At 57.3% G+C, this 27,865-nt stretch overlaps 1 protein-coding gene across 2 annotated transcripts; it reads right to left on the minus strand.

Moving 5' to 3' along the window:
- Positions 1 to 3,447: 3,447 nt before the first annotated feature.
- SHF (Src homology 2 domain containing F) lies at positions 3,448 to 27,333 on the minus strand. 2 transcript variants are annotated; one of them, XM_049812641.1, is made up of 7 exons: positions 26,706 to 27,333; positions 18,978 to 19,107; positions 17,697 to 17,915; positions 15,932 to 16,069; positions 12,658 to 12,829; positions 12,192 to 12,311; positions 3,448 to 8,639 (listed from the first exon to the last, which is right to left on the minus strand). In XM_049812641.1, exons 1-7 carry the CDS (start codon positions 27,198 to 27,200, stop codon positions 8,453 to 8,455), a joined length of 1,461 nt encoding a protein of 486 aa, XP_049668598.1. In that variant the 5' UTR covers positions 27,201 to 27,333; the 3' UTR covers positions 3,448 to 8,452. The 2 variants fall into 2 exon arrangements, with proteins under 2 accessions (XP_049668598.1, XP_049668599.1); XM_049812642.1 differs by lacking the exon at positions 15,932 to 16,069.
- Between the last annotated feature and the right edge of the window lie 532 nt (positions 27,334 to 27,865).

Here is a 27,865-nt window from a genome sequence, read left to right on the forward strand (position 1 = left end):
TTCAAATTCACTCCTCCTCCTCTGAGCTTACATGCCTTCTGCTCCGGGATGTGCCCTCAGCCGGCTGGAAGGAGCCTCTCTGCGGCCTCCATGCCCTCTCGGTTTAGTTAAGCCAACCAACCTCCTTTCTCAAAGTATAGACGCCCGTCCCAGAGTCTTCGGTCATCACTCACGAGGTCGTGGCTCCTTCCACCGACCCTCTCCAGCTTCTTTTCCGCAAGCTGTCACATTTTTAGCTGAGTAAAGTACACGGTGGAGGAGATCACATGGAGGATCACCAGCTGCCCCATACCCACCCATCTGTGGGCAGGTGAACACGTACTCAGTGTAGGCAGCGAACAAGGACACCTTCACCCCCATGCTGGATTTCTTCTTTCTTCTTCCATTTTTCCCACTGGAAGACAGAAATAGCTGGTTGTCCTCATTGTTGTGGTCATCCGGGTGACTTCTTGCGTGACCATGCTCTGCCCCCCAAGTGATCTGGGTCCTGTATCACGGCGGTCAACTCTGGATGCTGGTTTTAATCTCCTGTCCCTGGACAGGGTTAGGGAAGGGAGCTAGTGAGAGGCAATGGGAGCGCTTTGGGCCGCAGGCAGTGCAGCGGTTTTGGGTGTGGAGAAACTATATGTGCCAGCTGCCTTGTGGAGCTACACACAGATAATCATCCGTGTTCACGCACCCAACTGTCCACCTCTGCTGGGCTGCAGCATCTCTAATGTGCTTCAGTTCCCAAGCCAGCAGAGAGCATCTGGTGTTGTGTAGGGAAGAAAATTGGAAATCTGGGTCTTGAGTCGCACTGTGGTGAGAAGACATCAAGCCGAGATTGAAATTCTTCTATCTAAATGGAAATGAGCAGTGCCTCTGCCATCAGGGAGGGATCGCCTGTCCCTGCTTCCCGCATCCCAGCAGACACAGAGTCCACGGACGGACCAGCTGGCGCTGCTGAATGGAGGGGGGGAGGGGGGGCCACAATGCAGGGATGTCCCCCGTTGGTGCCACCATGAGAGACCCCGTCCCGTCCCTGCATCAAGCCGCAGGAGAGAGATGCTCCCACTCCACACCCTGAGCAACCTGCAAGCATGTCAAAATCATCAGCCACCACAGGGCGACCTGACCTTGCATCCTGACGGGCATTCAGCTTCGCTAACAGACAGACATTTACTGCAGCTGCCAAGACGGGAATGAGATGTATGATGATAAAAGAAGGATCTTGCTGCTAACAGCCCTGAGCAGGACCAGCCCAGCAGGGACAATTATCGCGGTGCAGATAGCGGGAGCAGCTGCTGCCAGCATGAATTACCTTGCTGTCTGCGGGGCCGACAATGCCAGAGCCACAGAGCCTGAGGTTGCCCTGAATGATGGACTTTCAGAGGGACCCTCACCTAAGTGGGGCAATGAGGGGTCTGCAATGCAAAGGAGACTGGGCAACATCCCTGTGCTTGGTCTCCTGCCTGCTCTGGTGTATGATGTCCTTCTTCCTTTGGGACTGGTGGGAAGTCAAATGCAAGGGCAAGAGCCCTCACCATGTGGGTGATGGACCCTCTCCAGCCCTTCCTGGTCCCATTTGGACCATTTCCCCCAGCCCACGGCATCTGGGAGCTGGGTGACAAGTCACAGCAGAAGAGGGCAAGATGCTTTTTAGTTCAGCCACTCTCTGGAAAAAAAGAAGAAAACCAGGGACCACCTTCCCTACAATAAACTGGAGAAGCCTCAGCTAATACCTCCTCCTTCCTAGCCCCAGCCGGCTCCAGCCGGCAGCTTTCCCTGCATGCTCTGGTCACCAGCATCACAAACAGGGCTGGAGACCTTTCCAGGATAAGGGATGGGAGATCCTGCCTCTCCCATGCTTCCTTCATAGGCCATGGCTGTGGGTCCCATCTTCCTCACCTTTCTTGGTGTAGGCCTGGATGGGCACATTCTGCAGCTTTGAGTGACAACACTCTCCTCTGGACTGCATGGTCCCTTCTGCCCTCTGAAGCATTTCTAGGATCTCTGATAACCCAGTTTTCCCCTTTTGCTCTCCCAAGCCAACAGGTCAGTAGAGGAAGTCATTGGGATTCCATAAACATGCCCTGAGAAGACCTTAGTTTCTGGAGCTGCAATCTGGGTAGCACCTGGGACTCTGGCTTAAATGACATTTGGCAGGACACGGGGTCTTGCTGCCCACCAGAGGCACCCTCCATTACCTCTGGCAGGACTTTTAACACCTAGTCACCACACAGCCCACAGATTCCAGACCAAGACATGAACCGGGGCAGCCCAGGATGGTGGTGCCAGGCTGCATCTCAGCCCTTGTAAGACAGTTACAAGAGGGGCTGAGCAGATGGGGGCAGAGGAGGCTCAGACAGCCTGAGTGTGTGGAAGGAAAATGGAATTAAGCACAGCACTGAACCTGCAATCTTTACCATAAATTACCAGCTAGAGTTGGGGGTTGCTCAGACGCTGGGACACGATGCTAGAGCCTTGCACACATAGCAGAAAGCACTGCTACAATATGCCTGTCCGGGGGCTGCAAGGCACCTGCATGGGAAAGCAGCTAATGCATGTGCCATAAATTAGGATGTCCCGAGCACACGGAGGCAGCACGACACCGCATGGAGTGCCCACCCATTGCACACACAGTAAATCCAAGACCACTGCATGCACAAGGGGCAAATCAGGCAGACTACTCCCCTTGGAGAGGGGCAGTGGCATGTGTGAGCATGGAGGCAAAGAGATGCAAGAGCCTTCCCTGTAAATCAGGACACGCTGTGCCCGGTCAGAGAGAGCACACTAAAACCAGACGTGCTGTGAATTTGCAGAGAGGTAAACCTTAATGCATGCCATAAATCAGGACACGCTGTGCATGCGCAGAGAGGCTGTAATGCTGCATATGGGCAGTAAATCACAGTGCACTGTACATGTGCAGCAAGGCTACCTCATACAGGAACAGTGAGAGGGGACACACATGTGCAGAGAGCCCGCTGGTCCCATGCAGGCACAGATCAGGACTTGCTGTGAGCTGCCACTTAAGGGAGAAAAATTCAGCATGCATATATTTATCCTGGAAATTAAGAGAAAGACTTGTAGCTGTGCAGGTCATCCAGCTGAGCAGGATGTGAAGGACAGAGAATGCCTGAAGCACAACCACCAGATGAGGACACACTTTGAATGCATGAGATGAGGGTCAACCAGGAGGAGCTGCATGAGATCAGGGAGGAAAGGAGGAAGGAAGGTCACCTCACTGTGAAGGAAGGACCAGATTTAGGATAACCTGGGTATGGCTCAAATAGCAAACAAATGCAGCAAGTGTGCCCCCCACATCCAGAAAAGGAAAAAGAGGGGTTAAAACATATCTAGACTTTCACATCTTTCTTGGGGTTTTGTTTTTTTTTTTTGAAGGAAACCCAGCTTCAAGATAGGAAAGCAAATAGAAACAGAATTTATCACAGATACATTGTCTCAGTGTAACGTAATGATTTTTCTTTGATCATTAACTTGGACAAGGTGATGCAGCGCATTTAGGCTGGTTAGATTTAAGGAAGGAGTTTGATTTGCACCCAGTACGAACCAGTTTCCAATGCTGGAAGTCACGGGTACGGATACAGCAGAGGAGGAACCAGCTAATCAAGTAAATGATGTATTAAAATGGGTGTCTCTGAGCAACGCGATGCTTCTAGCACTGTTCCTCCACCTCAGTCTTGGGATGACCTGACCAATGTTAATAGCAAGCAGTGCAGGGCTGGGAGCGTGGAGTCATCATGCCTGGGATGTCTTTTCACAAGGGATACAGCCACATCACTAGCAAGGCGCTGACTGGGAAGATCTCACCCAGAAGATCTGCCCGAGCATGCCATTTTGGAGACAGGCCTCCAAAATTGTGCAAGGAAAAGGAGAGAACTGCTCACAAGCGTAGACTGAAAAATAGGTGGAGGCATCCAAGCATGGATGTTTTGGGACAATTTTCAAACAGGGTACCAGGAGCAAGAAACTGGTTTGAGACGATGCTGGGGAAGCGTACCGAAGGGACTGAGCAAGGGTGGTCTCTGAGTTAGGAGCTGAAACTTGCCCCTTGTGTCAAATATGTTGGTCTTTACGAGAAGATTTGAAAGGGAGCATTTTAGCTGGGCCATGTGTGTACCACATGCGTGTGCTATGTATGTGCTACACTGCACGTTTTGCTGGTAGCCTGCCGGGATCAGGAACAAATTTCTCTCCTTCGCTACAAACTTTGGCAGCTGAGCTGCTGGGTTATTTGATCCTTCTGCAGACTGCTGTGGTTCAAGACAGAATACAGGGCACTATGTTTTCAGTGATATTCAAGCAACTTAGGCATCACTGCTAGGACTGGGGTTTTAAACTAATCACTAGGCTTGGGCTTAAGGAAACTTCTCCAGGCCAGAGGAGCAGGAAGGGGGCATTGATGATGGACCACACCCTACACACATCTGAGGGTTTTGCCCAGTCCCGCAAGGATCAGAGTTACTGGTAATGCTCTCCAGCCTCTGGGGTGTTCAGGAGCCTTGGTGACTTGTGCCAGGGTGGGTGATGAGGCTGATGTCAGGCTTGACACTAACCGAAGTGCTTCATTTTCAGCAGGTGGGAGACATTAGGGACTATGAGAGTTTCAGCGAACATATCCCAGCTTCCAAGGAGGGCAAGCTCAAATTCTGCCCTGAATCAGCCTTTCACCCCTCTTGGTTGCCTTCCTCCTGCAAGACTGCATCTTCTGGCCAGCGAAGTCCTGTGCAGGAGGAAGCACAGCCCCAAGCTGGCCCACAACCAGGCAGAGTGGCACGAGGCTTGGGGGCCATGCCAGCTCGGCCCTGACCGCTGTGCAAGAGCAGTGTTCCCAGCCGTGCTAATCCAATTATGAAACAAACTTCCTTCCCTCATTATCAGGGTCTGCAGCATGCTAAAACAGCTCAGCGATTATGGAGGGCTTAGCAAGGGACTAGAGATCAGGCGATGAATGACAGAGCTGTTTCACTTCTGGGGAGGAGAGACAGAGAACAGAGGCAGCCAGGAGGACACAGGGGATTGCTGGTACAAGTGGATTGGGAATTGCTACAGACAAAGGTCTCTGGTCAACCTTCATGCTCCCAACAGGGTTAACCTTAAAGCCACATCAGGTTGTTCAGACCCTTGTCTGTGTCCTGGGGATTAGCATCCTCATGAATGGGGATTCCCCGTCACCTCTCTAGCCCTGTTGCATGGCTGCCCCCACCCACCCCATTCCCGAACAACACTCACTGCAGTCATGGGATGGCACAGATAGAACTAAAATACCCTTGTAGGAGAGATTCAATTCAAATTTTCTGGGAAGGTCCTGATCAGCTCCCATCATAAACAGAGGTTCCAATACACCAGCCAGACCCAGCGTCACATGCTTCCTGTGCGAATCCCAAAATGACACCCCCTGGGTCCAAAGAGGACCCAGGACCTCCTTGGATCTGCCCTGTTTGAGAAGATCAGGTCCATCCCCTGACCCAGTGTCAAGCTGTGGGCTGGCTCTTTGTCCTCCTGTGTCCTGGCTCTTTTTGTGCTCTGCATCCTGCAGCCTGCTCCTACATCTTTCTTGTTGGACCTCCTCCACCACATGAGGGCCCACATGGAGCTGGAGGCTCCATTGGGCTGGAGGTGTTACCCTCAGGTTGCAGTGCATTTGCAGCCATCTGTCCCTGGTGTCCAGTCCCTCCTGGTAATGCTATGAAGAGGGGAAAAAGAAACTAGCTGGGCTTACGGCAGTTCTGCTTCTCTCCAAAAAAAGCCCTTCTTGGACTTTGGTCAACACTGACACTGTTTGGAGTAGGAGGGTGAACTAGAGATCTCCTGAGGTCCCTTCCAATGGAAGTTATTATATGAGTGTAGCCAGGTCAAAGGAAGTAGTTATTTCCCATTATTTGGCACTGGTGAGGCCATGTCTGGATACCGTGTCCAGTTCTGGACCCCAAGTACAAGGAGAGAGTCCTGCAGAGGATCACTAGGATGGCCAGGGCTGGAGAACATGTGGTACAAGGAGATGCTTGAGGAGTTGGGCTTCTTTAGCCTGGAGAAGAGAGGGCTGAGGAGGGATGCAATTGCCACAGGGAGGATTGAGAGCTGCTTACCTGAAGCACTTGGACACAAAGCCCAGCTCCAGAGCAGTCCTGCTGGTCTGTGACTGTTTCTGGGGAGCTGGTGCAACACACACACGTCTCACACCTCTTAGCCCTCGGCAGGGATGACCCTGAGATGGATCCAGGCTGCTTGGGCAGGATTTCACCCTAAGGCTGCGAGGTTGCTGATACAGCCAGCACTGTCTGCCAGGCAGTTTGCTCCCTGCCACAGTTTCTTGAGAGAAAAACCCACAATACGAGGGGAGGCTCTCCTGTGCCTTCATTCCCCAGCTGAATGGACCGGAGAAGCCTCTGCTTTCCCAGCCGCGGCCACAGAGTACCCCCTGGGATGAGCTCTGCACTGGAGCCGTCAGGGCACAGCAGGGCCGCTAAAGGACCCTTGAAAGCTTTTAAATGCAGCAAGGGCATCCAAGAGCATCTCTGCAGATTTCTGCATCCCCAGCCCTTTCTGCAGGCACTGGTGTGGCACTGCCAGGAGAAAAACCCTCCAGCTGGAGTCGCCTCCGTCACCGCCAGACAAGATGCCTGCCTGGGATGGAGAGAGGCAGCCAGGGAGCTGCCAGCAGCCAAGCAGGGCTGTAAGGAGACACCGGGCGCCCGACAAACTCAAACCACTGCCTTTTAAGGAGCAGCAGAGCCTGAGGCATCCTGGAACAAACCACCAGAGTTTCTGCAGGCTCCCAACCACGGCATGCACTTGGGGACCACGCTGGCCATGCCTGACGCTCCCCACGGCAGCTCAAAGCCGTGATGAGCAGCCAGGACAGCGATCCCCCAGCTACAGATTGAGTCTGGAAAACCCCAGAGCCCTGGATGGGAGAGCAGAGTTCCTGCTGCGGCTGCGGCGCTCGCCCATGCAAGGTCCCTGCGGTCCCATCGATCACCTCTGTCCCCCCCAGCAAACCAGCAGGACCGGATCCTTCCTGGGAGGAGGCGGTGGGGAGGATGATGCTTTTTCACAAAGCCTTCATCAAGCCACTGCTAACACATCTCACCAACGCCCCAAGCGCTTTCCTCCGCTGATGCAAAAGGTTGTGCTGGTCCAGCAGTGAATTTGCCGCTGCCATCCCCTCTGCTGACCACTGCAGGACCACCCAGGGAGCGAAGGGGAAAGGGAACGTGCTGCAGGGGAGTAACAGGGAGACAGCTTAGTCTGAAGCATGGATGGAGGAAATGCACATGCGTGGGTACAGTAGCAAGCAACACCAGAAACAAGGTTAAATGGCAAGGTGTGCATTAAGTGCTACAGAGCACCAGATGTAGCTTCAGCCAAATGAAGAGAAGGAGCAAGCTGGCCCAAAGACAAGGCGTCAGGAAGACGAAGAACAGGACTGAAGCCAGTAAATACCCAGAGGAGGGGAACAGGAGGTCCGTGAAATTCAGCGATTTTGCCTAAGACTTAGAAGGGGTGAAGGAAAACAATGAGACAAAAGATCCCAGAGAGCACCGCCTTCTACAGGGAATAACAAGCAAGTCCAAAATCAGCTCATCGCTGCCTGCAAAGGGTCCCAAAGACATAGCAAGGACGTGACCACCGGCATCCCTTGTCCCCCATGTATCAAATGAGTGAGCTGGCTCGGACACACAGGTCTCAGTGTACACAAGAGTGAAGGAAAGATCAATTTGCTTACAGCCTTTGTGTAATAAAATCCCTCTCCCCACCATTTTGCCACACTCAAGGTGGTGGGATGCGGGTGCGCGGTCCCCACGGAGCAGGAGGTGACCATGCACCGCTTTATTAGGCAGCGGTGCTGCACGCGCAGCTGAGACCGGTCACTATTTACATTTGGCAAAGGATGGCGGCGAGTACCGAGCATTTGTGTGGGTGGGGGCCACCACCAACCTGCCTGGCCCCCCGCGCCTCGATAGCCGCGAGCAGGCCCCTGCTCGCCCCCTGCCAGCCTCCTTGCCTGCGGGCACAGCCGTTTTGTCTCCCGTGGGCAGAGCCAGGCACCCTCACAGAGGCACCTCAGGCCTGCTACTGGATGATCTCTCCCCCTTTTCCTGCACGTCACCCCCCTCCCCAGCCTCTCCAAGGCCCCAGCTCTGGTCCTTGCATCCCAAGCTCTGCCAGGAGGCAGGTGAGGGCAGCAGGCAGCCGGCAAGCCCCACTCAGCTCCTCGTGCAGGGGGTCCCCTGGCGCCGTCCCAGTGGGCAAACCAGCGCACGGGAGTCCCCTGAGCGAGTGGGACAGGGGGTCCGGCTGCAGCAATCCCCAACAGCGCCGGCCGTGCCCAGCGAGGTGCTCACGGGCTGCTGGTCTGGAGCCATCCTCAGCACAGCAGCGCTCGGCCCTGCGGATGCGCCAGTTTTGGGTGCACCCAGCCTCGAGCCTGGCTCACAGGGGGCGAGTACTATAGGGTACGGATAGCCACTGGGTAAAGCAAGGACATGTGCTCAGCCCCCTTGATGGGCAGCTTGCGGCTGGCGTAGTGATGAATGATCTCCGGCACGCTGTCGAAGGGCGGGCTGTGCTGACCCAGCACGTACTTGTTCTCTTGGGTCCGGGACAGTTTCATGTGCATGAAGCCCTGGCTGCTCCTGCAAGAAGAGATCGAGGCAGGGTTAGGGGGTACAGCTGGCCCCAGTCTCCCGTCAGCTCCCAACCCCCCTGAGACAGGCAGCCTGCCCCTGCAGCTGGGGGGGATGCTGCTGGCTCCTGTCCCCAGCCACGGCCCTGCCCGCACCATCCCACTCTTGGCCAACTCCAGACAAAGCCCACTGCACAAGGGAAGGAGATGGCCAGCCACACGGCACTGTGTCCCCCGGTAGGGAGCACGGCTATGCAGTGGGGCGCAAGGGGTCCATCTGGGGACAAGGACAGTGCCGAGGCTGGGGTAGGTGTCTGCAGGCAGGGAAGCAAGGGCATAGCCCGGGCAGGAGCAGCGGGGGCTCTTGCCGCAGGGTGATGTACGGGCAGCAGCTTTTGCCCCTCACATGTGGTAAAGCCCCTTTTGCAACCACCCCAGCTCACACGGGGGGACTTCAGCTCACATATCTCCAGCCTCACTGTGGCAAAGCAGGATTTGCTCCTTTGGCCTGCAATGCATTGCCCGCCCCCCCCCATACTGCGGGCTCCATAAAACCCGCTCAGCGTAGCGAGGCCATTTCCCGGCACAGCACGGGCACTGAGCCACGCAAGGCTGCGCAGGGAGATCCTGCCACGAGCACTGATTCCAAGTGACGGGCTAATGGCCCTGTTGCTATTAATTTGCGTCTCTGAGGAGAGCCACAGCCTGTCTGCAGCGTCTGGAATGCACATTATGGCAAAATATTGATGACTTAAAAGCAGACAGGACCTCATCAGCAATGCTGAGCCTCTTCCAGTGCTGTGCAGGCCGGTTCCACCCCCCCCCGGCTGGAGACAGTGCCTGTAATGGACAGCCCAGCTGCATTAGCAGAATGGGTTTGCAATCCATTTAGCGTTGAGAGGCAAGGAGCCGGCTGTCCCGGGGGAGGGCAGGGGGGAGAGCTGCAGCCCCCCACCAGGGGCCAAGGAAAAGCAATAGCTGGCCACATCCTGTGTCCCAGCAGCAGGGCGCAGGGAAGACCTGCGGGGGCTGCACCGTGCATGGCATCCCATGAAGGTGCATGGGTTTATCCGGCACACACACATGTGGCTGCACCACTAACAGGCAGAGCTGCCCATGGGTGCTGTCCTCGGCACTGCACCCTGTCTGTAGATGGACCCAGCCCTTGCCTGGTGCTGGGAGGGCGAAGATGCACAGGAGCCTGGTGCAGAATCAGTGCTGGTCCAGAGCTGGAGTGCTGCCACACGGGTCCACAGAGAGGCGATACTGGTTGTGTTTTGCCAAAATCATTTCACGGGTCTTTGTCGCAAGCTCAGGGACCTGACCAAGATCAGACCCCCGGAGAGATGCCTGAGGGAGCACACTGCAAACCCGACAGCCTCGGAGCCAGCACCAGGGGCAGAACGAGGACAAGGGGCAGGTGCTGCTCCTGCCGAGCACCTTACAGACGCGAGGAAGGCCCCAAACCTTTGCAGCGTGGCCCCAGTCACTCTCACAGAGGTGTGAGCCAGGAGAGACTCATTCTCCGAGCGTTTGAGGCAATGACACTACAACCCTGTCCACGACAGGCAGCGTAGGGCTGCCTAGCCTGGACCAACCAGAACTGTCACGGCAGGGTTAAATTCTTCCAACTACCCAGCTACCTGACATAGCTACGGCTATGTGTACAGCTGCTCCTGCTGCTCTCTCTCGTGCATATTTCCCTTTAAAGCAGCACAAAAGGGCTTTAGGTCAGCACCAGAGCTCTCTTTCAGACCACCTCCTTGGCTGTACCCCCTTCCTCAAGGGGGAAAAAAAACCAAAAAAAAAGAGTTTAAAAAAAAGAAATAGAGAGACACAGACAGACAGCTTACAGCTATATAAAAAGTGTCCCAGGGGATTTTCCTTGAAAAGGCTCTACAGAGAAATGCAATGGAGTAAAAATCATGCTCCTGAGGCTGCAGTCTCTCTGCAAGCACAGCTGGAGGACAGGCAATGCCTGAGCAGCTCCTGGATGGGCTGCATTCTCCTCTGGAGAGGTGGCACACCACTGCAAGGCCACATCCTAGCCACACATGCTGTTTGAGAAGAGGATTTGGCCATTTTTGCCACGAGGCTAAGGATGGGCAGTAAGAAGTAAGGAAAAAAAACCCCAAAGAAGTGAGTGACTGGCTTGTAGAGAGGTGATGGAAAGGGGCACCCTCTCTGGCAAGAGAGGAAGCCCCATCAACAACCCCAATGCCACCTCCCAGGCTCTCCAGTACACGTGCTGGCTAACGCTACCTGCAAGGCGATGGCTGAGATGACCTCTCACAGCCTCGAATAAGATTCATCAACCAGCAGAAGCTGTTGCTTCAAAATTGCTCAAAAGCCAGGGCAAGGAAAAAATACTGAGAAAATTAAAACATCAGTAAAAATTCTTGACAAAAGAAGGAAAGGAGGGAGCTTTTCCAGAAAGGCTTGTTGTCTGATCTGAAAGTTACAAGTGCAGAAGGAAGAAAGAATATTTTCAGCTAAACCTCTGCCCTGGTTTGGTGCTGAAGGCAGCAAAAAGTGAAAAAAAAACAAACAACAGAGAGAGAGATGGAGCAATCTAATTCACAGTTGTGTCACTGGGAAATAAACAGGGGAGGCTGAAACCACCAGGGAGCAATGCAGGTACAGAGACCACTAGGGAAACTTAAAAGTATATTGAGAAATACAATGGCCCATTGCTGGGCAGAGACGACTGAAGTACTCAATAAATACTTTTTTCACATCTACCAGGAACAGAGTTAATATAGTCGTCCAGCAGAAGGGCAAGAATGTATTTGCTAATCCATCATCATCTTCAGGACAGTAACAGCTTTGATTTCATGGGTTTGGGCTGCCCCAAGAGTCATGCAAGAGCTGGATGAGGAGCTATGGGCAGCTCGTCCCTGGCAGGACACGTGCAGGGATGCTTCATGCAGTTTTGACACTCAGAGAATCTGAAAACTTGGGGAGGGCGTAAAGATCCCCCAGAAAACTCAAGCAGAAACCAAGCCATGCTGTGGGGGTAAGGTTTCCCTGCTGGGAAATCAAAGCAGGGTAATGCCCTCTCTACAGCGCCAGTTGAGCAACGGCTTCAATGATTACGTGAGCTGGGGCAGCAGGGATGGGTACCCGCGTTTCTGTCAACAACAGGATCGCACAAACGTTCTTTTCCCATGAAACTAAGCTACAAAAAACCAGGGTAACAAGAAGCCAGAGCTGGAAGCTGTAACCAGACGCATTCAAGTGAGCAGCGAGGCACATCGTTTTATCTGTCTGAGGGACTACTAGCACTGCCAAGGGAAAAGCAGTGTGCCTCCAGATCTACAAGCCTTCCCGAGAGATACTTTTGCCAGACACCAAACCAGAAAGAAGCCTGTGCCACTCTGCAGTGAAGCGCAGACTTCTTCTTCCAGCCATTTCTGTCCACCCCGTGGTCTTCTCAGACTTACCCCATCAGCACAGGCACAAGTTTGCGTGGGGCATCCACCTGCGAGGGGATCACCCATGGCACCGGGTCCCTTCTGTTGTGGGTCCACCCCCCCCCCCAGCCCCATCCAGGCCCACTCACTTCAAGGAGAGGGAGAAGTCATTCTTGCTGGTCTCGCTGTTGCGCACCAAGTAGCTGGCCTCCTTGCACAGCCTCAGCAGCGTCTCTGCGTCCGTCCGGCTGATGGCCCCGTGGTACCAGCTGGAGACGGGAGAGGGAACGGCTGTGCCAGGCAAAGAGCAGGCACCCTGGGAAGGACTATGCCCTGAGGAAGCAGCAATGCCGGCACCCCTGGCACTTCCCCGAGGACAGCAGCTGTATTCGGGGAGAGGGATGTGGGGTGCCACTGCTGGGGCTGGGGGACAAGGGGCAGGGCTTCCACCGGGCAGCTCAGGGGAGTGCAGAGGGCACACAGGGACACCACAACTGCAAGACAGGCAGCAGGGACAAGCAGGCAGAAACGCAGGGCCAGGGAAGAAAGAAAGAAGCGGGTCTGCCCCAGGGCTCCTCGTGGTGTGGCGACAGGCAGAGGGGCAGGAGGACTCACCACTGGCTCTCCAGGGGCAGGGCAGGGTCAATCCTCTCCCCAACGAAGGGGCCAGGCTCAGCAATCAGCGTCTTGGTGCTCTTGAGGCTGCTGGAGCCATGCCTGAGGGCAGCCCTGGCCTTCTCCTCCCTGCAGGGCGAGGTGCGGCCATACCCCAGCCCCTCCGACGGACCTGCAAGACAGATGCACGTCACAGCTGGCAGTGGGGACAGGTGGACAGGCTGGGCTCCCAGCTTTCCCCGCCGTGGAGGGAACCCACAGAAAGAGACAGAGCCACGTCACGTCATGTCGTGCTGAGTCCCCTCATGCTACCCCGTCCCCCTGCTTTCAGCAAGGGCAGTGCAGGGCAGCTCTTGGACTGCTGCTCACTGCAGTGCCCCAGGACAGACAAGGTTGCATCCCCACCACGCCAGGACCAGGGTCCTCACAGCACCCAAGCCCCTGGGGATATTTTCCAGGGAGGTTTCAAAAGCTCAAAGGGGTTTTGCTAATGCAACCAGCGATTCAGTGGTTGCGGCGTAGAGTTAAGTGAGAAGCAGTAAGGAGAGGCACTCCAATCTTGGGGGGGGGGGGCAGGCGGGGAATTAAATTAAACTAAAAAAAGAGGGGGTAGATGGAGCTAAAGGGAGCAGTCAGTTTGAAAATGATGGACACATTTCTGCTGGCACAAGTAAACCTCCTGAGGTGAAAAAAATAATTCCCCGAGGTGGGAAGGAGACATTTTGACTGCAAGGTGCCTCCCCAACGCAGCCACCTGCCTGGCACCAGCCCAGCCACTGGCGCCCCAAGCACCAACAAGGCACGGTGGCCCAGTGCGTGCCACCCGGCGAGCGGCGGGGGATTAACCGAGACGTGCCCCGGAGACCCAGCCTCCCGCTGACTGTTATTTCTGTGCAGGATGATTTCAGCATTAACAATATTGTTTCTCCCTCCTCCAGAGAGTTTATTATTGCTCCCCTGCAACGCAAGCCCCCTCGCACAAATTACTTATCGATCGGGCAGAGCTGCCTTGACACGAGGCTGCCGGTGGCTGATGCCACGGAGGCACAGTCACCCTGGAGGCAGCCGAGCCCAGACACTACAGGTCCCAGGACAAGTGGAATGTCTGGGACTGGGCAGCGTCCCCCCCTCCCCATGCTCCCTGGCTGCTCCCTGGAGGGGGAAGCAAAAGCAGGGCAATGCTGAGGCCATGCTGCTGCGGGGCAGAGGCAAAAAATACCCAGGGAGGGATATTCTTCTCTCTAGCAGGGCATCCTCTACAGCAGCTATTTGAGGGACACCTTGTCTGGGCCCTACACAGGTGAGCAGGTCTCCGGCCCCCCCAGCACTGAGAAGAGAGGAAGGCAGCTGAAAGGAAACCCAGCCAAAATCCTCTGCAGCTTAGCACGGCTTAAAACCCCCTGAGAAGGAGCTCAGGGAGGAGGTGCCTGGCATTAAGGCTTGACAAGCCCTGCCTCTGCAGCGGTCTGGCTTTTCACTGGCCAGGTTCACCCTTGTACGTAACATCCAGGCTTCAATTTCAACTCATCACCTTAAAAAATTGGGGTGATCATTAAAAAGCCAGACAATCAAAACACCAAACTGTTTGCTAGCAGCACAAAGTCATCGTGTTAGAGGCTCAGAAGAAATGCATTGCACCTGTCAGAGAAAGGCAGAGGCATGTGCATGATTAAACAGGATATTAAAAACAAGCCCCTAAGAGTAAGAAGACAGCCTTCAAGAAGTTCAAGTCACTCCCAGACAGGGGAAGTAGAAAATGAGACAAAACTCTGGCAAGATAAACTTAACACAACAAAGCAAGCCTGGAAAAAAAGGGACTCTGTGTTGCTAAAACCAGGAAAAATGACAAACTGATGTGTTCATCAGGAGCAGGATGCATGTCAGAATGACTGCAGGGATAATAAATGATGGGGGAAGAGAAGAGGCTGCATAGCAATGAAATTAATTTTTCTTGACACCTGCATTCATTGTAGGAATCCTCCTGCCAAGACCTTTCTTTTTTGGGACTGCTCTCAGCCTGTAGCATCCCTATGGGTTTGGGACAGTACCCCAGCGTGGGCCTGGCAAAGCAGCCACGTCGCTCTGGAGTGCCCCTACAATCGGCAGCAAAATCAGCTGTCACGTGCAACCTCATGCTCAAACCCACCTGGGAGGCAGCAAAAGCCATACTGTTTTTTCTTTACAAAGCTCTGCAGGGATCTGGGTAACTGCAGATAAGGAAATCAGACATCTGCACCTGGCACGTCACAGTGTCTACCAGGAGCAGCGTTAGTGACGCACAGGCAGACACGGCACACCGGGACGCAGCCTCCGCTTTGCAGAGAAAAAGTCACGTCTCGCAGATCCGTCCCAGTTCTCCGCAAGAGCGACAGCCCAACCCCAAAAGCCTGGGTGGCTTTTGACAACACCCCCCCCACACCTAATGCTCTTGGCAAAATCCTAATCCACCACAGCACAAGAGCAAGGTCCTTACAGTATTAACAATGGGTTAAAAGAGAAGCAGCAATATTTGGCTTTCATAAGCGAGACTGCCAACAGAGTCCAAGGGGGATTTACATGGGGGCTCTGCTGCTCGGCACACACAAAAAAGGCTTCACAACAAGGCAAACCTGAGATGACAAAGTGTACCTGGGAGATTTAGCTGTTCAGGATAGTAAAAATGAGAGTGAAGAATCCAGAGGGACCCCCTGCCACTGAGCAGCAAGGTAATAAAATAGTGGAGGAAACGGAGCAGTGCTAAATGACGAAGTGAGGCACACAGGGAGAAAACAACCCCAACTTCAGCGGTGGGATCTGAATTAGCTGCTACCACACCTGTAAGGGACCTGGGTATTAAGTTGCAAGAAAACATCAGCTAAATGCTTAGAGCAGTTGTTGAGAAGACCGTAAAAGCAGCCATCAAACACTGGGAATTTGGAGGCAAAGAGGAGAGAACAAAAGAGAAGGTAATAACTCTGCCACTGAATAATCCCCTGGCGCAGTTCGAGTGCTGCGTGCAAAGAGGCATCGTGGAGCTAAAGAAGATGCAGAAGAGGTGAGGACAAACGTCTAGCATCCGGCACAGGACACCTGAACAGGCCAGGAGGAGCGGGGGGAAGGCAGAGGAGGAGGGTGGATGTCTGGCAGCACCTGCAGTCAGTGGGGAGAGCCCTGCCAGGTCCGGGCAAGCTCCGAGGTGTCGCAGCATCTCGGTGCTGGTGGGGCAGCGAGGCAGGGTCACGGCAAGCACTGGCCGCAGTCACCCCTGGACACCCCGCTGTCATGCAAGACCCACCGTTGGCGTCTTCGTAGCTGGGCTGGCCGTGCTGCAGAGGGACGGAGGCACCAGCCTCACTGTCCGGGGGGCTTTCACCACTGTCGAGCTGTCCCACCGGCGGTGGCCATGGCAGGTCTTTAATGACCTTGATTTCAACTGGAGGGGGGGGGGGGGTGCGCGGAGAGAGAGAAAGAGAAAGAGAAAGAGAGAAAGAAAGGGCTTAGAAACAACCAGCAACACCAGGCCCACGGAGAAGGAGAGCAGCTGTGGGGGGAAAGACCTGAGGACTAAATTCCCAGGAGCCCTAAGCCAACTTGGCCATCTAGTCCCCTCCCCAACACCAAGCAGGAACAGGGCTGATGTGGGGCACATTCCCAATGGAGAGACCCTGCTCCTCCATCAGCTTTCCCAGCCGACCCTCTCTGGGGTGGGAGGGAGCCTGTGATCACCCCCCGTCCCATGTGCACATCCATCCGGAGGACCCTGGCTGAGCGTCTCATTGCCATCAGTCCTGCCTGTGCATCCATCTTGCCCCGGTTGCTTCCCAGCCACCCCACGGGGTCCACGTTCCCCTGCCAGGCACCAGCAGGTTGCTGCCTCATGCCAGTACTGGCTGCCCATCAGCAGGGGTCTCACAGGCCCCCCCAAAGGGGGAATGGGCCAGCAGAGAGATTCCGGCATTGCAGGAGAGGAGAAACACCTTGCAAGCCACAGCAGAACCTGCTCTGGCTCCAGAAAAAAAACAGGCAGCAGATCCTAACGTGGCCCAGGGCACAGCAACTTGACTCCCTCAGGACTCGGAGCAAGCTTGAAGTGCCCTGGCTCATGCCCATGTGCATCCACGCACGAGCCAGACCTGTGAACATACCACCTCCACCCAGGGACATCAAGCAAGGCGGCTCATCCGCCCAGATCTGGAGCACAGACACCTCAGCACAAACCCAGCCCGGCAACGCACTGCGTTTCATGACGGAGCCCGACAAGCCGAATCCTTGGCACAGTGTGCAGTGCAGTGGGCACTGGCCCTGCACCCAGCTGAGTCCCCACGGTATGAGTGCAACCCCAGGCATGAGTAGATGCTGTGGCATCGAGCCCAGCAGATACATCTCCAGCTCGCAGAGCCCAAACCCAAAATGTGAACCACTCCCAAGCCCGAATCTCCACACCAGTATCCCCATGCAGCGCCGACAACTGCCAGCTCAAGCACCTTGTGTGCACCGGCTGCAGTGCAGACGCACAAGGCTGCAATTAAAATGCATCCTAGATAAGAGCGTGGCAATTAGCCAGCACTGGCGGAGGAGCCAGCGCTAATGCACAGCATGGATTTCCTCATTAACAAACACAAACACAATCGATCCCACAGCACAGATAAATAGGTCAGGGGGCTGGACAATTGCCTGGCCAAAGGCTCCTGGGGGAGCGCCCAGATCTCCTCCTGCCCCGAGGAAGGATGGATCTGCTTGAGCCCAGGGTCAAGCCTCTCCCCTGCAATTTGAGGTTTCTGGGGGTTGCACCAGAGGCTGTGATCACCCAGAGGAAAGAGGCAACGAAAGATGAGCACTGGACAGGCTGCCAAGGCAGCTCCATCCACCACTCCATGCAGCCTGGCTCCCTTCTGAAGTGCATGAGCACTCCCCAAGCCATGGAAATGCAGAGGCCAACACTACTGACCCCCAAAAGATGAAGGAACCCCAAGGAGCCAGCTTCCCCCCTGAAAAATGCAACTCAGTATCAGTTGCTTTATGGTTGGAATCCATCCTTTATGGCTGCTCCCATCACACACCTGCAAAGGCTTTGGAGATCCGCTCCTTCTTCCACTCCCAGGGCTGGTCATACTCCTCCGGCGGCCGCTCGTCATCCTCAGGCAGCCGGGACTCCCTGGGCCTGTGGCAAGCCAGGCGTTCACCATCCATGTCCAGCCCTCCAAGCACAGGCTCGTAGGGAGTGTCGTAGAGGTGCAGTGGCCGTGCAGGAGCCTCCCGTAAGCCCTTCTGGCGGATCTCTAGCAGGAGAAGAGGGAAAAGACCATGAGCTCTTTGTCCAACACAGCCTGGCCATGCTAGATGACAGGGCTCAATTTCACCCAAGGGTGACATGGGATAGGGACCAACAGCGATGGAGGAGAGCCCCCAAACCTCCAGCAAGCACCTGCCAGAAGCCGGGGAGCTGCTGGGCAGCCGGGTCCTGAGCAGTCCACAGCACCAAGATGCCTTCTGTCCCCACAGTACAATATCCCCTCACTTGGACAGCCCTGCAAAGTGGGGTCCATGGTGACAGAGCATCCCAAAGCCTGATACCCTGCAAGGAGCAAGGCCAGGTTTCTTCCCTGGACACCCAGTGTGGCTAGTTTAATAAAATGCCCTTCCCTCGAGTAAAACAGAAGTCTGTCCCACAGACACAAGCAGCCTCCTCGCCGCTTGCAGATTTTTCCAAGAATTGCAATGGACTAGTCCAAAAAGCTGCATGAGCTTTCCAGAAACCACTCACTCCAGGAAAATCATGGAACTGCAAAGCAGAGACAGAGCCTGAAGCATGCAAGCCAGCACAGTGACCCTGCATGCGCTGTGGCGGTAAGAGCAATGCCTTTGGGAGCACGCGCTCTCACCTCACCTGCTTTCCAGCCATAAACAAGACCACTGGGGATCCCACTGCTGCAGCAGACAATGGCACGCTCTGGCCCGGTCCTAACCAAATTAAATAGCTCCCACATCCATCTTAGTTTTACGCCAGATGCATCAAATGTCACACCTCTCCTGGCTTAGCCTGGCAAGCAGGCACTGTGGTCCTGGGGGGCAGCATCGCAGGGGGAAATATTGAGGTGCCTTTATTGCTCGGGTAGCCTTTGTGAGTGCTCTGGCTATGGAGAGCCCATCACACACAGCTAAAGCTGTGAAAATTTGCCTGCAAAGTGGCTGTGTGCCACCACAGCAATCAGCCAGGTTTGCCTTGTCTGGGGGATCAGGTGGTGCCATGGGCTGCAAGAAACAAAGTACAGCGGCCACCAAATTCACACAGCAGGGATGAGAGGCACAAAGTGGCCTTTGCACGGAGCCTTCCACCTTACCAGCCATCATCTTCTGGGCTTCATATGGCTCCATGTATCCATCGTTCTCTGTCACCTTCTCCAGCCCTGCCTGGCTACCAGCCACCTGCGCCGCATCGAAGGGATCTGCGTAGTCCTCCAGGACAGCCAGCTGGAAGAAGGGAAGGTTAGGAGAAGGATTAGGATACTTCCTGCCTTTTTGCGGGGCGGGGTCATGGGGGCAGGTCAGGGACCAGTTGAAGCCCCTTGAAACCACACCACGAGCTCTGCTAGCAACAAGCCGGAGCAGCAGCTGGGACCCCGAGCCTGCATCACGGCATCCCCGCAGAGCAGGTGCTGGCAGCCGGCGGCTTTCCAGGCACCGGCGCTCGGCCGTGGAAACGCTCCAGCCTTTGTCCCGAAAGCTGGGACAGAGCCAAGCAGAGCAGAAGGCGGCCCGGCCTCCTCCCTTACCATCGGCTCAGCACTGCCAGCGCCCACGCAGACACCCCGGCAAGGCCCCCGCTGCGACACAGGCCTACTGGTGATGCCATTCCCCCCCCCCCCCATGGCATACAGATGCTCTCCCTGCATGCAGCCGCATTTCCTCACCCGATGTGGGGAAGGGGCACAGATCCCAGTACAGGCGTGTCAGCTGGCACTGGCACAACTGGGAACTCACTGGTTATTTTCCAGTGCTCCTGCAGGCTCATTTGAAGATGTTTCTCAACAAAAGGGCTAAGAACAGCCTACGGCTTCCTGTCCGCTCCCTCCCAGGCCCCCACAGCATCCCCACACGTGTCCCAAGTAACACAAGGCAGGGCTCCTCCACACAATCAGGAGTCACCGGGAAGCAGGACCAGGAGCCTCTCAAGCGCCATGTCACCGGGACAGCACAAAAAGTCCGAGGTTTGCCTTCGCTAGTGAAAAGGAGATGGTCCTGCAGTAGGATATGGGGAACGTCCCAGAGCTTGATCCTCTCTGGCGCTGGAGCCACACGACTGCATCAGCACCTCAGCAGCTTCCCAACTGGAGCACAACACTGCACGATGCCACAATCTCCAGCAAGCCTGGAGCTGTACATCCCCCCTCCAGCCGCAAAGCCTGGTCCCAAAACAGGGCCACACAGTATTTCCAGCAGGGCTTGAGTGCGCCCAAGCAGCTTTGCCAGGGTCTCGCTCACCTACCAGGCTGCAAACCCCAGGCTGGACCACCCGGCGAGATGGGTTTTGCCACCACAACGCCAGCTACGCAGAGCTCCCGCAGCAAGGACCAAATGGCCAGAGCATGGTCTGCTGGCTGCCTAATCCCACCCAGTGCCAGGCTCTGTCCTCACCACCGTGCTGTCCCTGCGCCTGGCCAGCCTTGGAGACCAGGGCTGCTCCATGCATTCCTCTCTCCTGTAATCGGCTTAAAACAAAACATTTCTTCCTCCTTCCTGTGCAAAACGGCCCAACAATAGCCTCGAGCAGCAAAACCCAGCAGGAAAAGGGAACAGGAACTGGAACTGTAAACACCTCGGTGAAGCCCTGAGCCTTCGCATCCCTCCGAGCTGCAGAAGGAACGCGGCTTCCTCCGCTCCGGCTCACCACCTCCTCTGTAAAAGTCCCAGCTCCTGGCTCCCTGTGTGGCTGATGCAGTGGGGAGCCGGGCCGGCTCTCCAAGCCTGGCCCCTCTGTACCCGGGGTGTGAGCGAGCAGCAGAGCGTTGTCCTCGGAGCAAACCCCAGGGCTCGCAGCCACCCCAGGCAAGCACGGGGGGGTGGTTCAAACGTGGGAGCGAGCAGACGCTCTCACCCCTCGGCAAGGCAGCAGCAAGACAGATGGCTGCTCAGGGTATCGGCCTCCGCCAGACGAGAGGGAAAGAGCAAAACCTCCCGCTGGCTCTGCAGGCAGGGCCCAGTGCCAGCGAGCTGGCTGGGATGGGGCTGCAGGAGCAGCCAGCCCCTGGCTTTGCAGCGGGAGACAGGAAAGAAATCTGCCCTCTCCTCCATCATCCAAGGGAGACATGGCATCGCTCAGGCCCTGCCGGGGACACCGAGGGGCAACACTGAGCCCAGAGGGATGCAGCCCTTCATTTGCCACCGCTGGGTCAAAACGTCCCCAGGGAAATCTACGTCACTGGTGACTTTTGCAGCTGCTTGGTCGCTAGGACCCGATCTAATGCCCCACAGGGTGGGGAGATGGGCGACAGCAACTGCAAATTCACTACGGGAAGCCCCTGTTTTCTCAACACCCTTTTCCTCTCCAAGGCAAAGAGGGGTTCAGCCTGCAGCAGGCGGGTTGCTTCCCACCCACTGCCTGCAAGATCACAAGGGCAGATCAGTGCCTGACACTTCGAACAGCCAGATCCCGTGGGCTGCACCCATGCCTCAAAAAGCTGCAAAGAAGCTTCCGTGCCGATGCAAGGACATCCACAGAGCACAGCCCCACGCTGGCGACAGCTCGTTCGCACACGTGCAAGCACCAAGGGAGGCACGAGCACGCAGGCAGGCGTCCCAACACGCACAAATGCAGGGGCTCGACACACAAGCGCCTGCAAGGTGGGCAGACGGGCAGCACCATGCCCGATGCTCAGCCTTTGCAAGAGCTCTCATGGGTCCAAGTGAGCTGCGGGACTGTGAAACACAGTCTGCTGACTCCCCTGGGCTCAGAAAGGGGTTGCCTGCTCATTCCTCCCGCCCCAAGCCCAACCTGTCCGCATTCAAACCTGCCACAAACCCCGTTTCCTAGATGCATTTTGCTAGGCAGACATAGACCTGGCTTGCTGCTGGCACCAGTCCTGGACCCTCCCTCTCTCAACCCGCAAACACAGAGCAGCTTCAGACAAGACAGGGCACCAGCACAGCAGCTTGGCAGCCGAGAGGCTCCTCTGCACGTGGCGGTCGCACTTCCCAACCAGAGGAAAGCCCCCTCCATATTTCCTCAGCACTTGGGTCTGTCTTCCTAGGGGGGGACAAGAGCTCCAGCAAGCTCACAGAGCAGCCCCCGCTCAGATGCCTCCAGCTCCAGATCTAGAAAGCAGAGGATGGTGGAGAATCCTAACACATCTCTGCCAAGACCCCTAAAACTGGGTATTTTGCTTGCAGGGGGGTGCAAGAGGCATTCCAGCAATTAGACAGGCCCTGCACAGGCAAGACTGGTTTGCTGGGCTTAGCTTGGACCCAGAGCAAACGGCTCAGATCAGGCAGGGGTTTGAGTCTCCAAGCTCCCTAGGTTTGGTGGGGTTTTGCCGCACTGGCTTTACTCCTCCACTATCTCAAGGATGCCTCTCTGTAGGAGCGAAGTCTCCCCACCATGGGGTGCTGAGAATGTAAACCCATTCATTTTTTAAATAGCCAGATATTACAGCAGAGAGCCACAGAAAAGCTGGGAAGGCAACTCCTGTCTCCAGGGACATTGCAACCTCGGGATGCACAATCAAGCAAGCGAGAACGGTACCCCGAGCCCCGAGGCTGGAGGGGCTGGTGGCTCCAGCCAGTGCTGGGAATGGGGCAGGGCTCTTAGAGGGCAGACAGCGGGGATCACACAATTACCGAGTGCATCCTAATGCTCTTGCACGAGGGGCCGAATTAAGGTTGCCCAGGAAACTGCATCTCTGACATTTCCTAATCGGAACGCTGGACTTTTACGAGCCACTCAGGGTGCTCTGCAGCAGCCGCAGTGCACACAGCCGCTCTGCCACTGCAGGCGGGGGCCACAGCCACTGGCAGGGCAGCTCCCAGGGTTGCCCCAGACACCCCCCACTTCAGTCAAAGGCCAGGCATTTCCATGCTGCGCTCGCCTCCCATGTCGCGGAGCAGCTGCTCACCGCCCGGCCGATCCCAGCGTGCCGCTTGGGTGCCCGGATACCGAGGCATCACCTGCTTATACACAGCACAAGCTTTGCTAGATTTGAAATAATGCAGGTGAAAAGCAAAGCCTGACACACAACGCCACCATCCCAGGGCAGCTCTTGGTGCAGACTACTCCTTCAGAGAGCAGCCAGGCACCACTGGCACTCGGGCACAGTGAGTGTTTTTCTTTATGCCCGTGAGTGTTTTTCACGCATTTATCTGCTGTGGCAATGCACACCCAGATCCCTGCTGCAGTACTGAGGCTGGTCTTGCTTTATTATTTATGCCAGCTGTAAGAAAAAAAGAAAATAAAAAAAGTAAGGCGAAGGACCAGATCATCACTGGGTTCTTGCAGTAAAACAGTTTTTACGCTGCCCACCAGGGAAGGCAACAGCAGCTCTCCAAGAGCATTCACAGTTCAGACACCGAGATCCCAGGGCAGAGCCAGGGCTCTTCACCTCATCTTGCCTACAAACGTCCTAACTGCCACAAACTTTTGCCACAACAAGATGCTCCACTCTATAGAGAGGTCCCTGGAGGAACCTGGGGAGATCCCTCACGTTACAAACAAGTTTCTTGCACTGGAGATAAAGCATGTTTGGGGTCCCCCCAGGGAGATTGCTGGGTTTAATGCTAGAGCCACTCTGAGTTATAACCAAACTCAGTTTTTGTTCTTTCTGTCAGGTGCAAAATTTCCCCAGTTTTACACGTCTTGCAGCTTGGCTTTTGGTGGACGCCGAAGCCAAACCCAAAAGCAAACCGAGCACTGGCCTTCCAAGAAAGAAAGGTCCAGTCCGCAGACCGTGGGGGATGGCTGGGCTAGGTGGGGAGCCCATGGCTGCACCCGTGGCACGGGAGGAGGGAGTGGGGGGCGGACAGCACAGCATCGCGCAGGATGACTCAGTTCGGGGAGGCTCTTGCAGGAAAGACACACGCCCAAGAGCTTCCTGGCCGGCCGTTCCCACACCCCGCGGCACTGACCCTGCGTTCCCAGCAAAAACGCCAGTGACCGGTCCCGGCGGGCACAAGACAAAGACGACCCCAGGCAGATCCCCGACCCCGTCCCCAAGTACACGGTGCCCTGGGTGTAGGTGTTCCCATGCAGGCACATGCACATGTCCCTCACCACATCTCTCCCCACTGCATCCTGGTGGCGTTGCTCCTCACGCCTGATCTAAACCCAGCAGAGAAAACATCTCCAGGGTATCCGCCTCACTCAGGCGAGCCACACAGGGCCAGTTCGTTGTCCACTGCTGTACGGAAAGGACTGCCCAGACCAAGCAGATGGAGAAGGACCTGTGCTAGTTCCCACCATGTCCAGCAAGGATTTGTAATGGAGCAGGTGCCACTGCAGAGCTCACTCTAAGCGCGTCCCCACAAGATGTTGCAGATCCCACACGAGGCAGAAAGATGTGACAACTCATGCTATGAAAGCAAAGCATCACACGGCCCAGGCAGGAAGGATGCCATTGCCAAGATGTCCCTGCCACAGTCTTCAGCTCTCCAGAATGGGCAGGACAGCTACAGTGGGCACAGGGCTCCCAGGAAACATGGTCGGTGCCCCAGCCTCAACGCAGCATCCATACCGCAAACCACACGGCCTTGGCCAAGCCAAACAACCAGGAACTGATGGCTGCTCCATCCACTTCTGTCCATCCTTGTCCTCCCCACTCGGAAGGGCTGCACATTTTATTGGAGTGTGTTTTTCACTGTCAATCATTAGCAAAAAACCTCTCTGCTCCAGCAGCCTTGCCTGTACCTAGAATTGTACTTCTCCCTTCATCTTCAGCATCACCACAACTCAAGGCCCACACCCACGGGCTTTGTGGAGTCCCAGTCCCCACAGCAGGTAGGGAACGGTGCCCATCGCCTCTTCCTAAGCATGGGAACACTGAGCCCCCTGCCACAACCATCGTATCGGCTTGAAGAGCTCAGCAGAGGTTCCAGCCCGGCCCTGGCATGCCTTCCCTGCTCCAGGACACCTTGACGTTGTCACCCAGAGCAAGGGCCGCAAGTGTATCAGCAGCCCCCCAGCAGGCACCTCCATCCTCCTGGACCACCTCCAGAAAGAACCACCATGACCTCGCAGCAACTGGGGAACCCTCCCACCGCTCAGCCCAACGTCAAGGCCAGCAGATGGGAGCTTCAAAGGGCGCTCAAGCCCAACAGAGATGCTCCACGTGGTGGATGCTCCCCGGCTCCTCCAGGGAAACTGTTTTAATGGACAGTTGCATGCACTATCAAATACTGCCACTTTATCTCTGGCTTCAACCAGCCTCCAGAGCTCTGCCTGTGTCCATCATGTACTGGAGCCCTGAAGGTTTAGAAATGTTCTCCCCACAGAGGCACACAGGAGATCAGGAGATAATCTAATTACCATCCATCTCGGATAAGATGAAGGGTCTTCTTCGGCCTAGTGCTGTTAGCAGGGTTTCCCCAAACGTATCCCAGCTTTTGGCTCTTCTCTAAACTTCCCAGGTTCTCCTCAGCCCTCAGTTGCCCGCACAGCCCTGGCTGTACCTGTTGGCAGTCCCCATTTCCTGCAGCTCCTGCCCAGCCCTTTGCACATCACAGCCCGAGTCCTTCCTATGACCACCACCTGCTCCTGAGCCCTCCGATCCCACACGGCACGTTCCGGAGGAAAAACCATCCAGCCTGCCTCAGCAAACCACATCACCACAATGGGCACCTCCAGTCCCTGCTGCCAGTGTCCTCCTCCTCCTCTTCTGCTGTTTGCAGCGGCCAGTTTACAGGATCCCAGCTAAAAAGGGGGTTTCTGCTGCGCCCCTCCGGAAACCTCCCAAAAGCAATTAGTCAGTACAAGCAACGTTCCAAGATCCACCAGCGACAAGTTTTTCTGTCTTCTTAAAATATTCCCAAGCAGATTTTGCCCGGCGCTCGTTTTGTCATGCCGCCCGGTGATGCCAGGACCACAGATGGGATGATTGTATCCACCATTCCCTCCACCAGCCAGATCTGCAATCCCGTCGAGTTCGCTCGACAAGCCCCGTCTTGCAGGCGGCAGTGCTGGCGGGCACTAATTACCCCTCCTGCCTTTATTTGCGCAGTCCCCGCATCAACCTCTCTGCCAAGAGGCCCAGCACCGACGGCCGCAGCCCCAGCGGGTTTATTCCTCTACCGGGTCCTTGTGCCGCTCGGATCCCGTCTCCCCGCGGGGAGCCTGTCCCTGGCTCCTGCCTCTCACCAGGGACGTTTCTCACCTCCTTTCTGGCACCGGCAGCGCCAGGCTCCGCTCTCGCCCCCAAGAAGCCGGCCGGGAGGCGGCAGACAAAGAGGCGCTGAGGCTCCCTGACAAAGCAGCACGACGGCTCAGGGGGGCCCGTCCGCTGCCGCTGGCACGGGCAGGCCCTGGCAAGCGGGCGCAGAGGGAGATCTGTGCCACTAGGCACAGGGCGGAAGGAGGCCGAGGGCCGCCAGCCCCGCCATTGGAGGCCACCGGAGACGGTCCTGTGCCGCGCGGGACCTTCCCAGGCTGGAAGGTCTTCGCCTCTGTAGAGCACCGAGCGCTTGGCTGCAAAGAAATGGCAAGAAGGGAGGGGGGGAAGGTAGCCGGCAGGCCCCACGCTCTCGCACCTCGGCGAGCGACGCTTCCTGCTGGGGATCATACCTGCCTCCGGCGGGAGCTGGAGGAGAAGCCAGGGCCGCCCCCACTGCTGCTGCTGATGTGTGACCGGCATGTCGGTGCTGCTGGGGTGTGGGGGGGGATGCAAAGCCTGGCCGTGGCTCCCGCCATTGGCGAGCCCTCGGCGCTCGGGCCCCACCTGCCCCCGGGGGTCCCGGCCTTGCTCCTCGCAGCAGGCGCTGAGAGGCCGGCGGGGTGACCCAGAGCATCCCCCCCCCCCCCCATACCCCAGCCGTGGGGCCGGGGGCACCTCGGTGGAGGGCGGCGGGGTGCCCGCACCGGTGCAACTCACCTCCTGCGGCGGCTCGTCGGGTGGCTCCGGGCCGGCCAGGGGTGAGCTGGGGGCAGCGGGGGTCAGCAGCGGCGGCGGCAGCGGCGGCGGGGGGCTGGCGGGCACCTTCTCGACGGCCTCCACCTTGATGAGCCGGTGCTTGGGCGAGACGTACCGGGGCCCGTCGGGGGCGGCGGGCAGCGGCGCCCCGCTGTAGGGGTCCTCGAAGTCGCGCTCCTTTTGCAGCCGGTAGGCCGCCACGATGTCTGGCTGGGCGGCGGCCAGCGGCTCGGCGGCGCCCCCGGGCGGCGGGGGCGGCTGCGGCGGCGGCCCGGCGCGGTAGTCGGGCTTGGGCGGCGCGGGGGGAGCGGGCTTGGCGCTGCGGAAGCCCAGGTGCTCCCGGAGCCAGCGGGCCATGGTGCCCACGCACTGCGGAGCCCCGCCGGCCCCCGCCCCGGCTCCCGCCCCGCCGCCGCCGCCGCGCTCCGAGCCGGCCGCCGCTCCGCTCAGCAGCATCGGCGCTGGCGGACTGAGCGCGGCGGCGGCGGCGGCGGAGCCCGGGCCGGGGGGGGAGCGGGGGAGGCGGCCGGGGGAGGCGGCCAGTGCCACCTGCCGGAGCCGCCGCGCCGGCTGCTCCGAGCGGGGCTTCCCCCCCCCCACCCCCACCCCCCCCCGCGCTCCGCCCGCCCCGATTCCCCGGACCCGCTCCCCCCCCCCCGGCACGGCGCGGCGCGGCGCGGCGCGGCGCGGCACGGCCTCCCCGCCGCCCGGCCCGGCCCGGCCCGGCCCGCCTCCCCCGAGGCCCGCCCCGCTCCCCCGCCGCCCGGCCCGCCTTCCGCCGCGCCCGGCCCGGCCTTCCCCAGCGCTCCGGGGCCGACCCTCCGCCCCCGGCTGGCTCTCGGCTCACTCCCCGCGGCCCCGCGGCCCGCCCCGGCCCCGGGGGGGGCGAATCGCCCCCCCCCCCACGGGCGCCCGCTGCCCCGTGCCTTTTCGCTGCGGAGCCCGGAGAGCGCGGGCCTGATCCGGCCCTGGCTCCCGCCGCCGCCGCCACCCGCTCTCCCGGAGCATCGCCCGGCTCCGGGAGCGGAGGAAAGTGCCTGCAGTGGCACCTGGAGAAGGGCCACCGGCAGGCTAGGCAGTAGCAGTGAGGGGTCCCTCGATGGCAAATCCACTGCCTGGGA

The sequence above is a fragment of the Accipiter gentilis genome, chromosome 10 (assembly GCF_929443795.1).
Source record: "Accipiter gentilis chromosome 10, bAccGen1.1, whole genome shotgun sequence".
Classification (NCBI taxonomy): Eukaryota; Metazoa; Chordata; class Aves; order Accipitriformes; family Accipitridae; genus Astur; species Astur gentilis.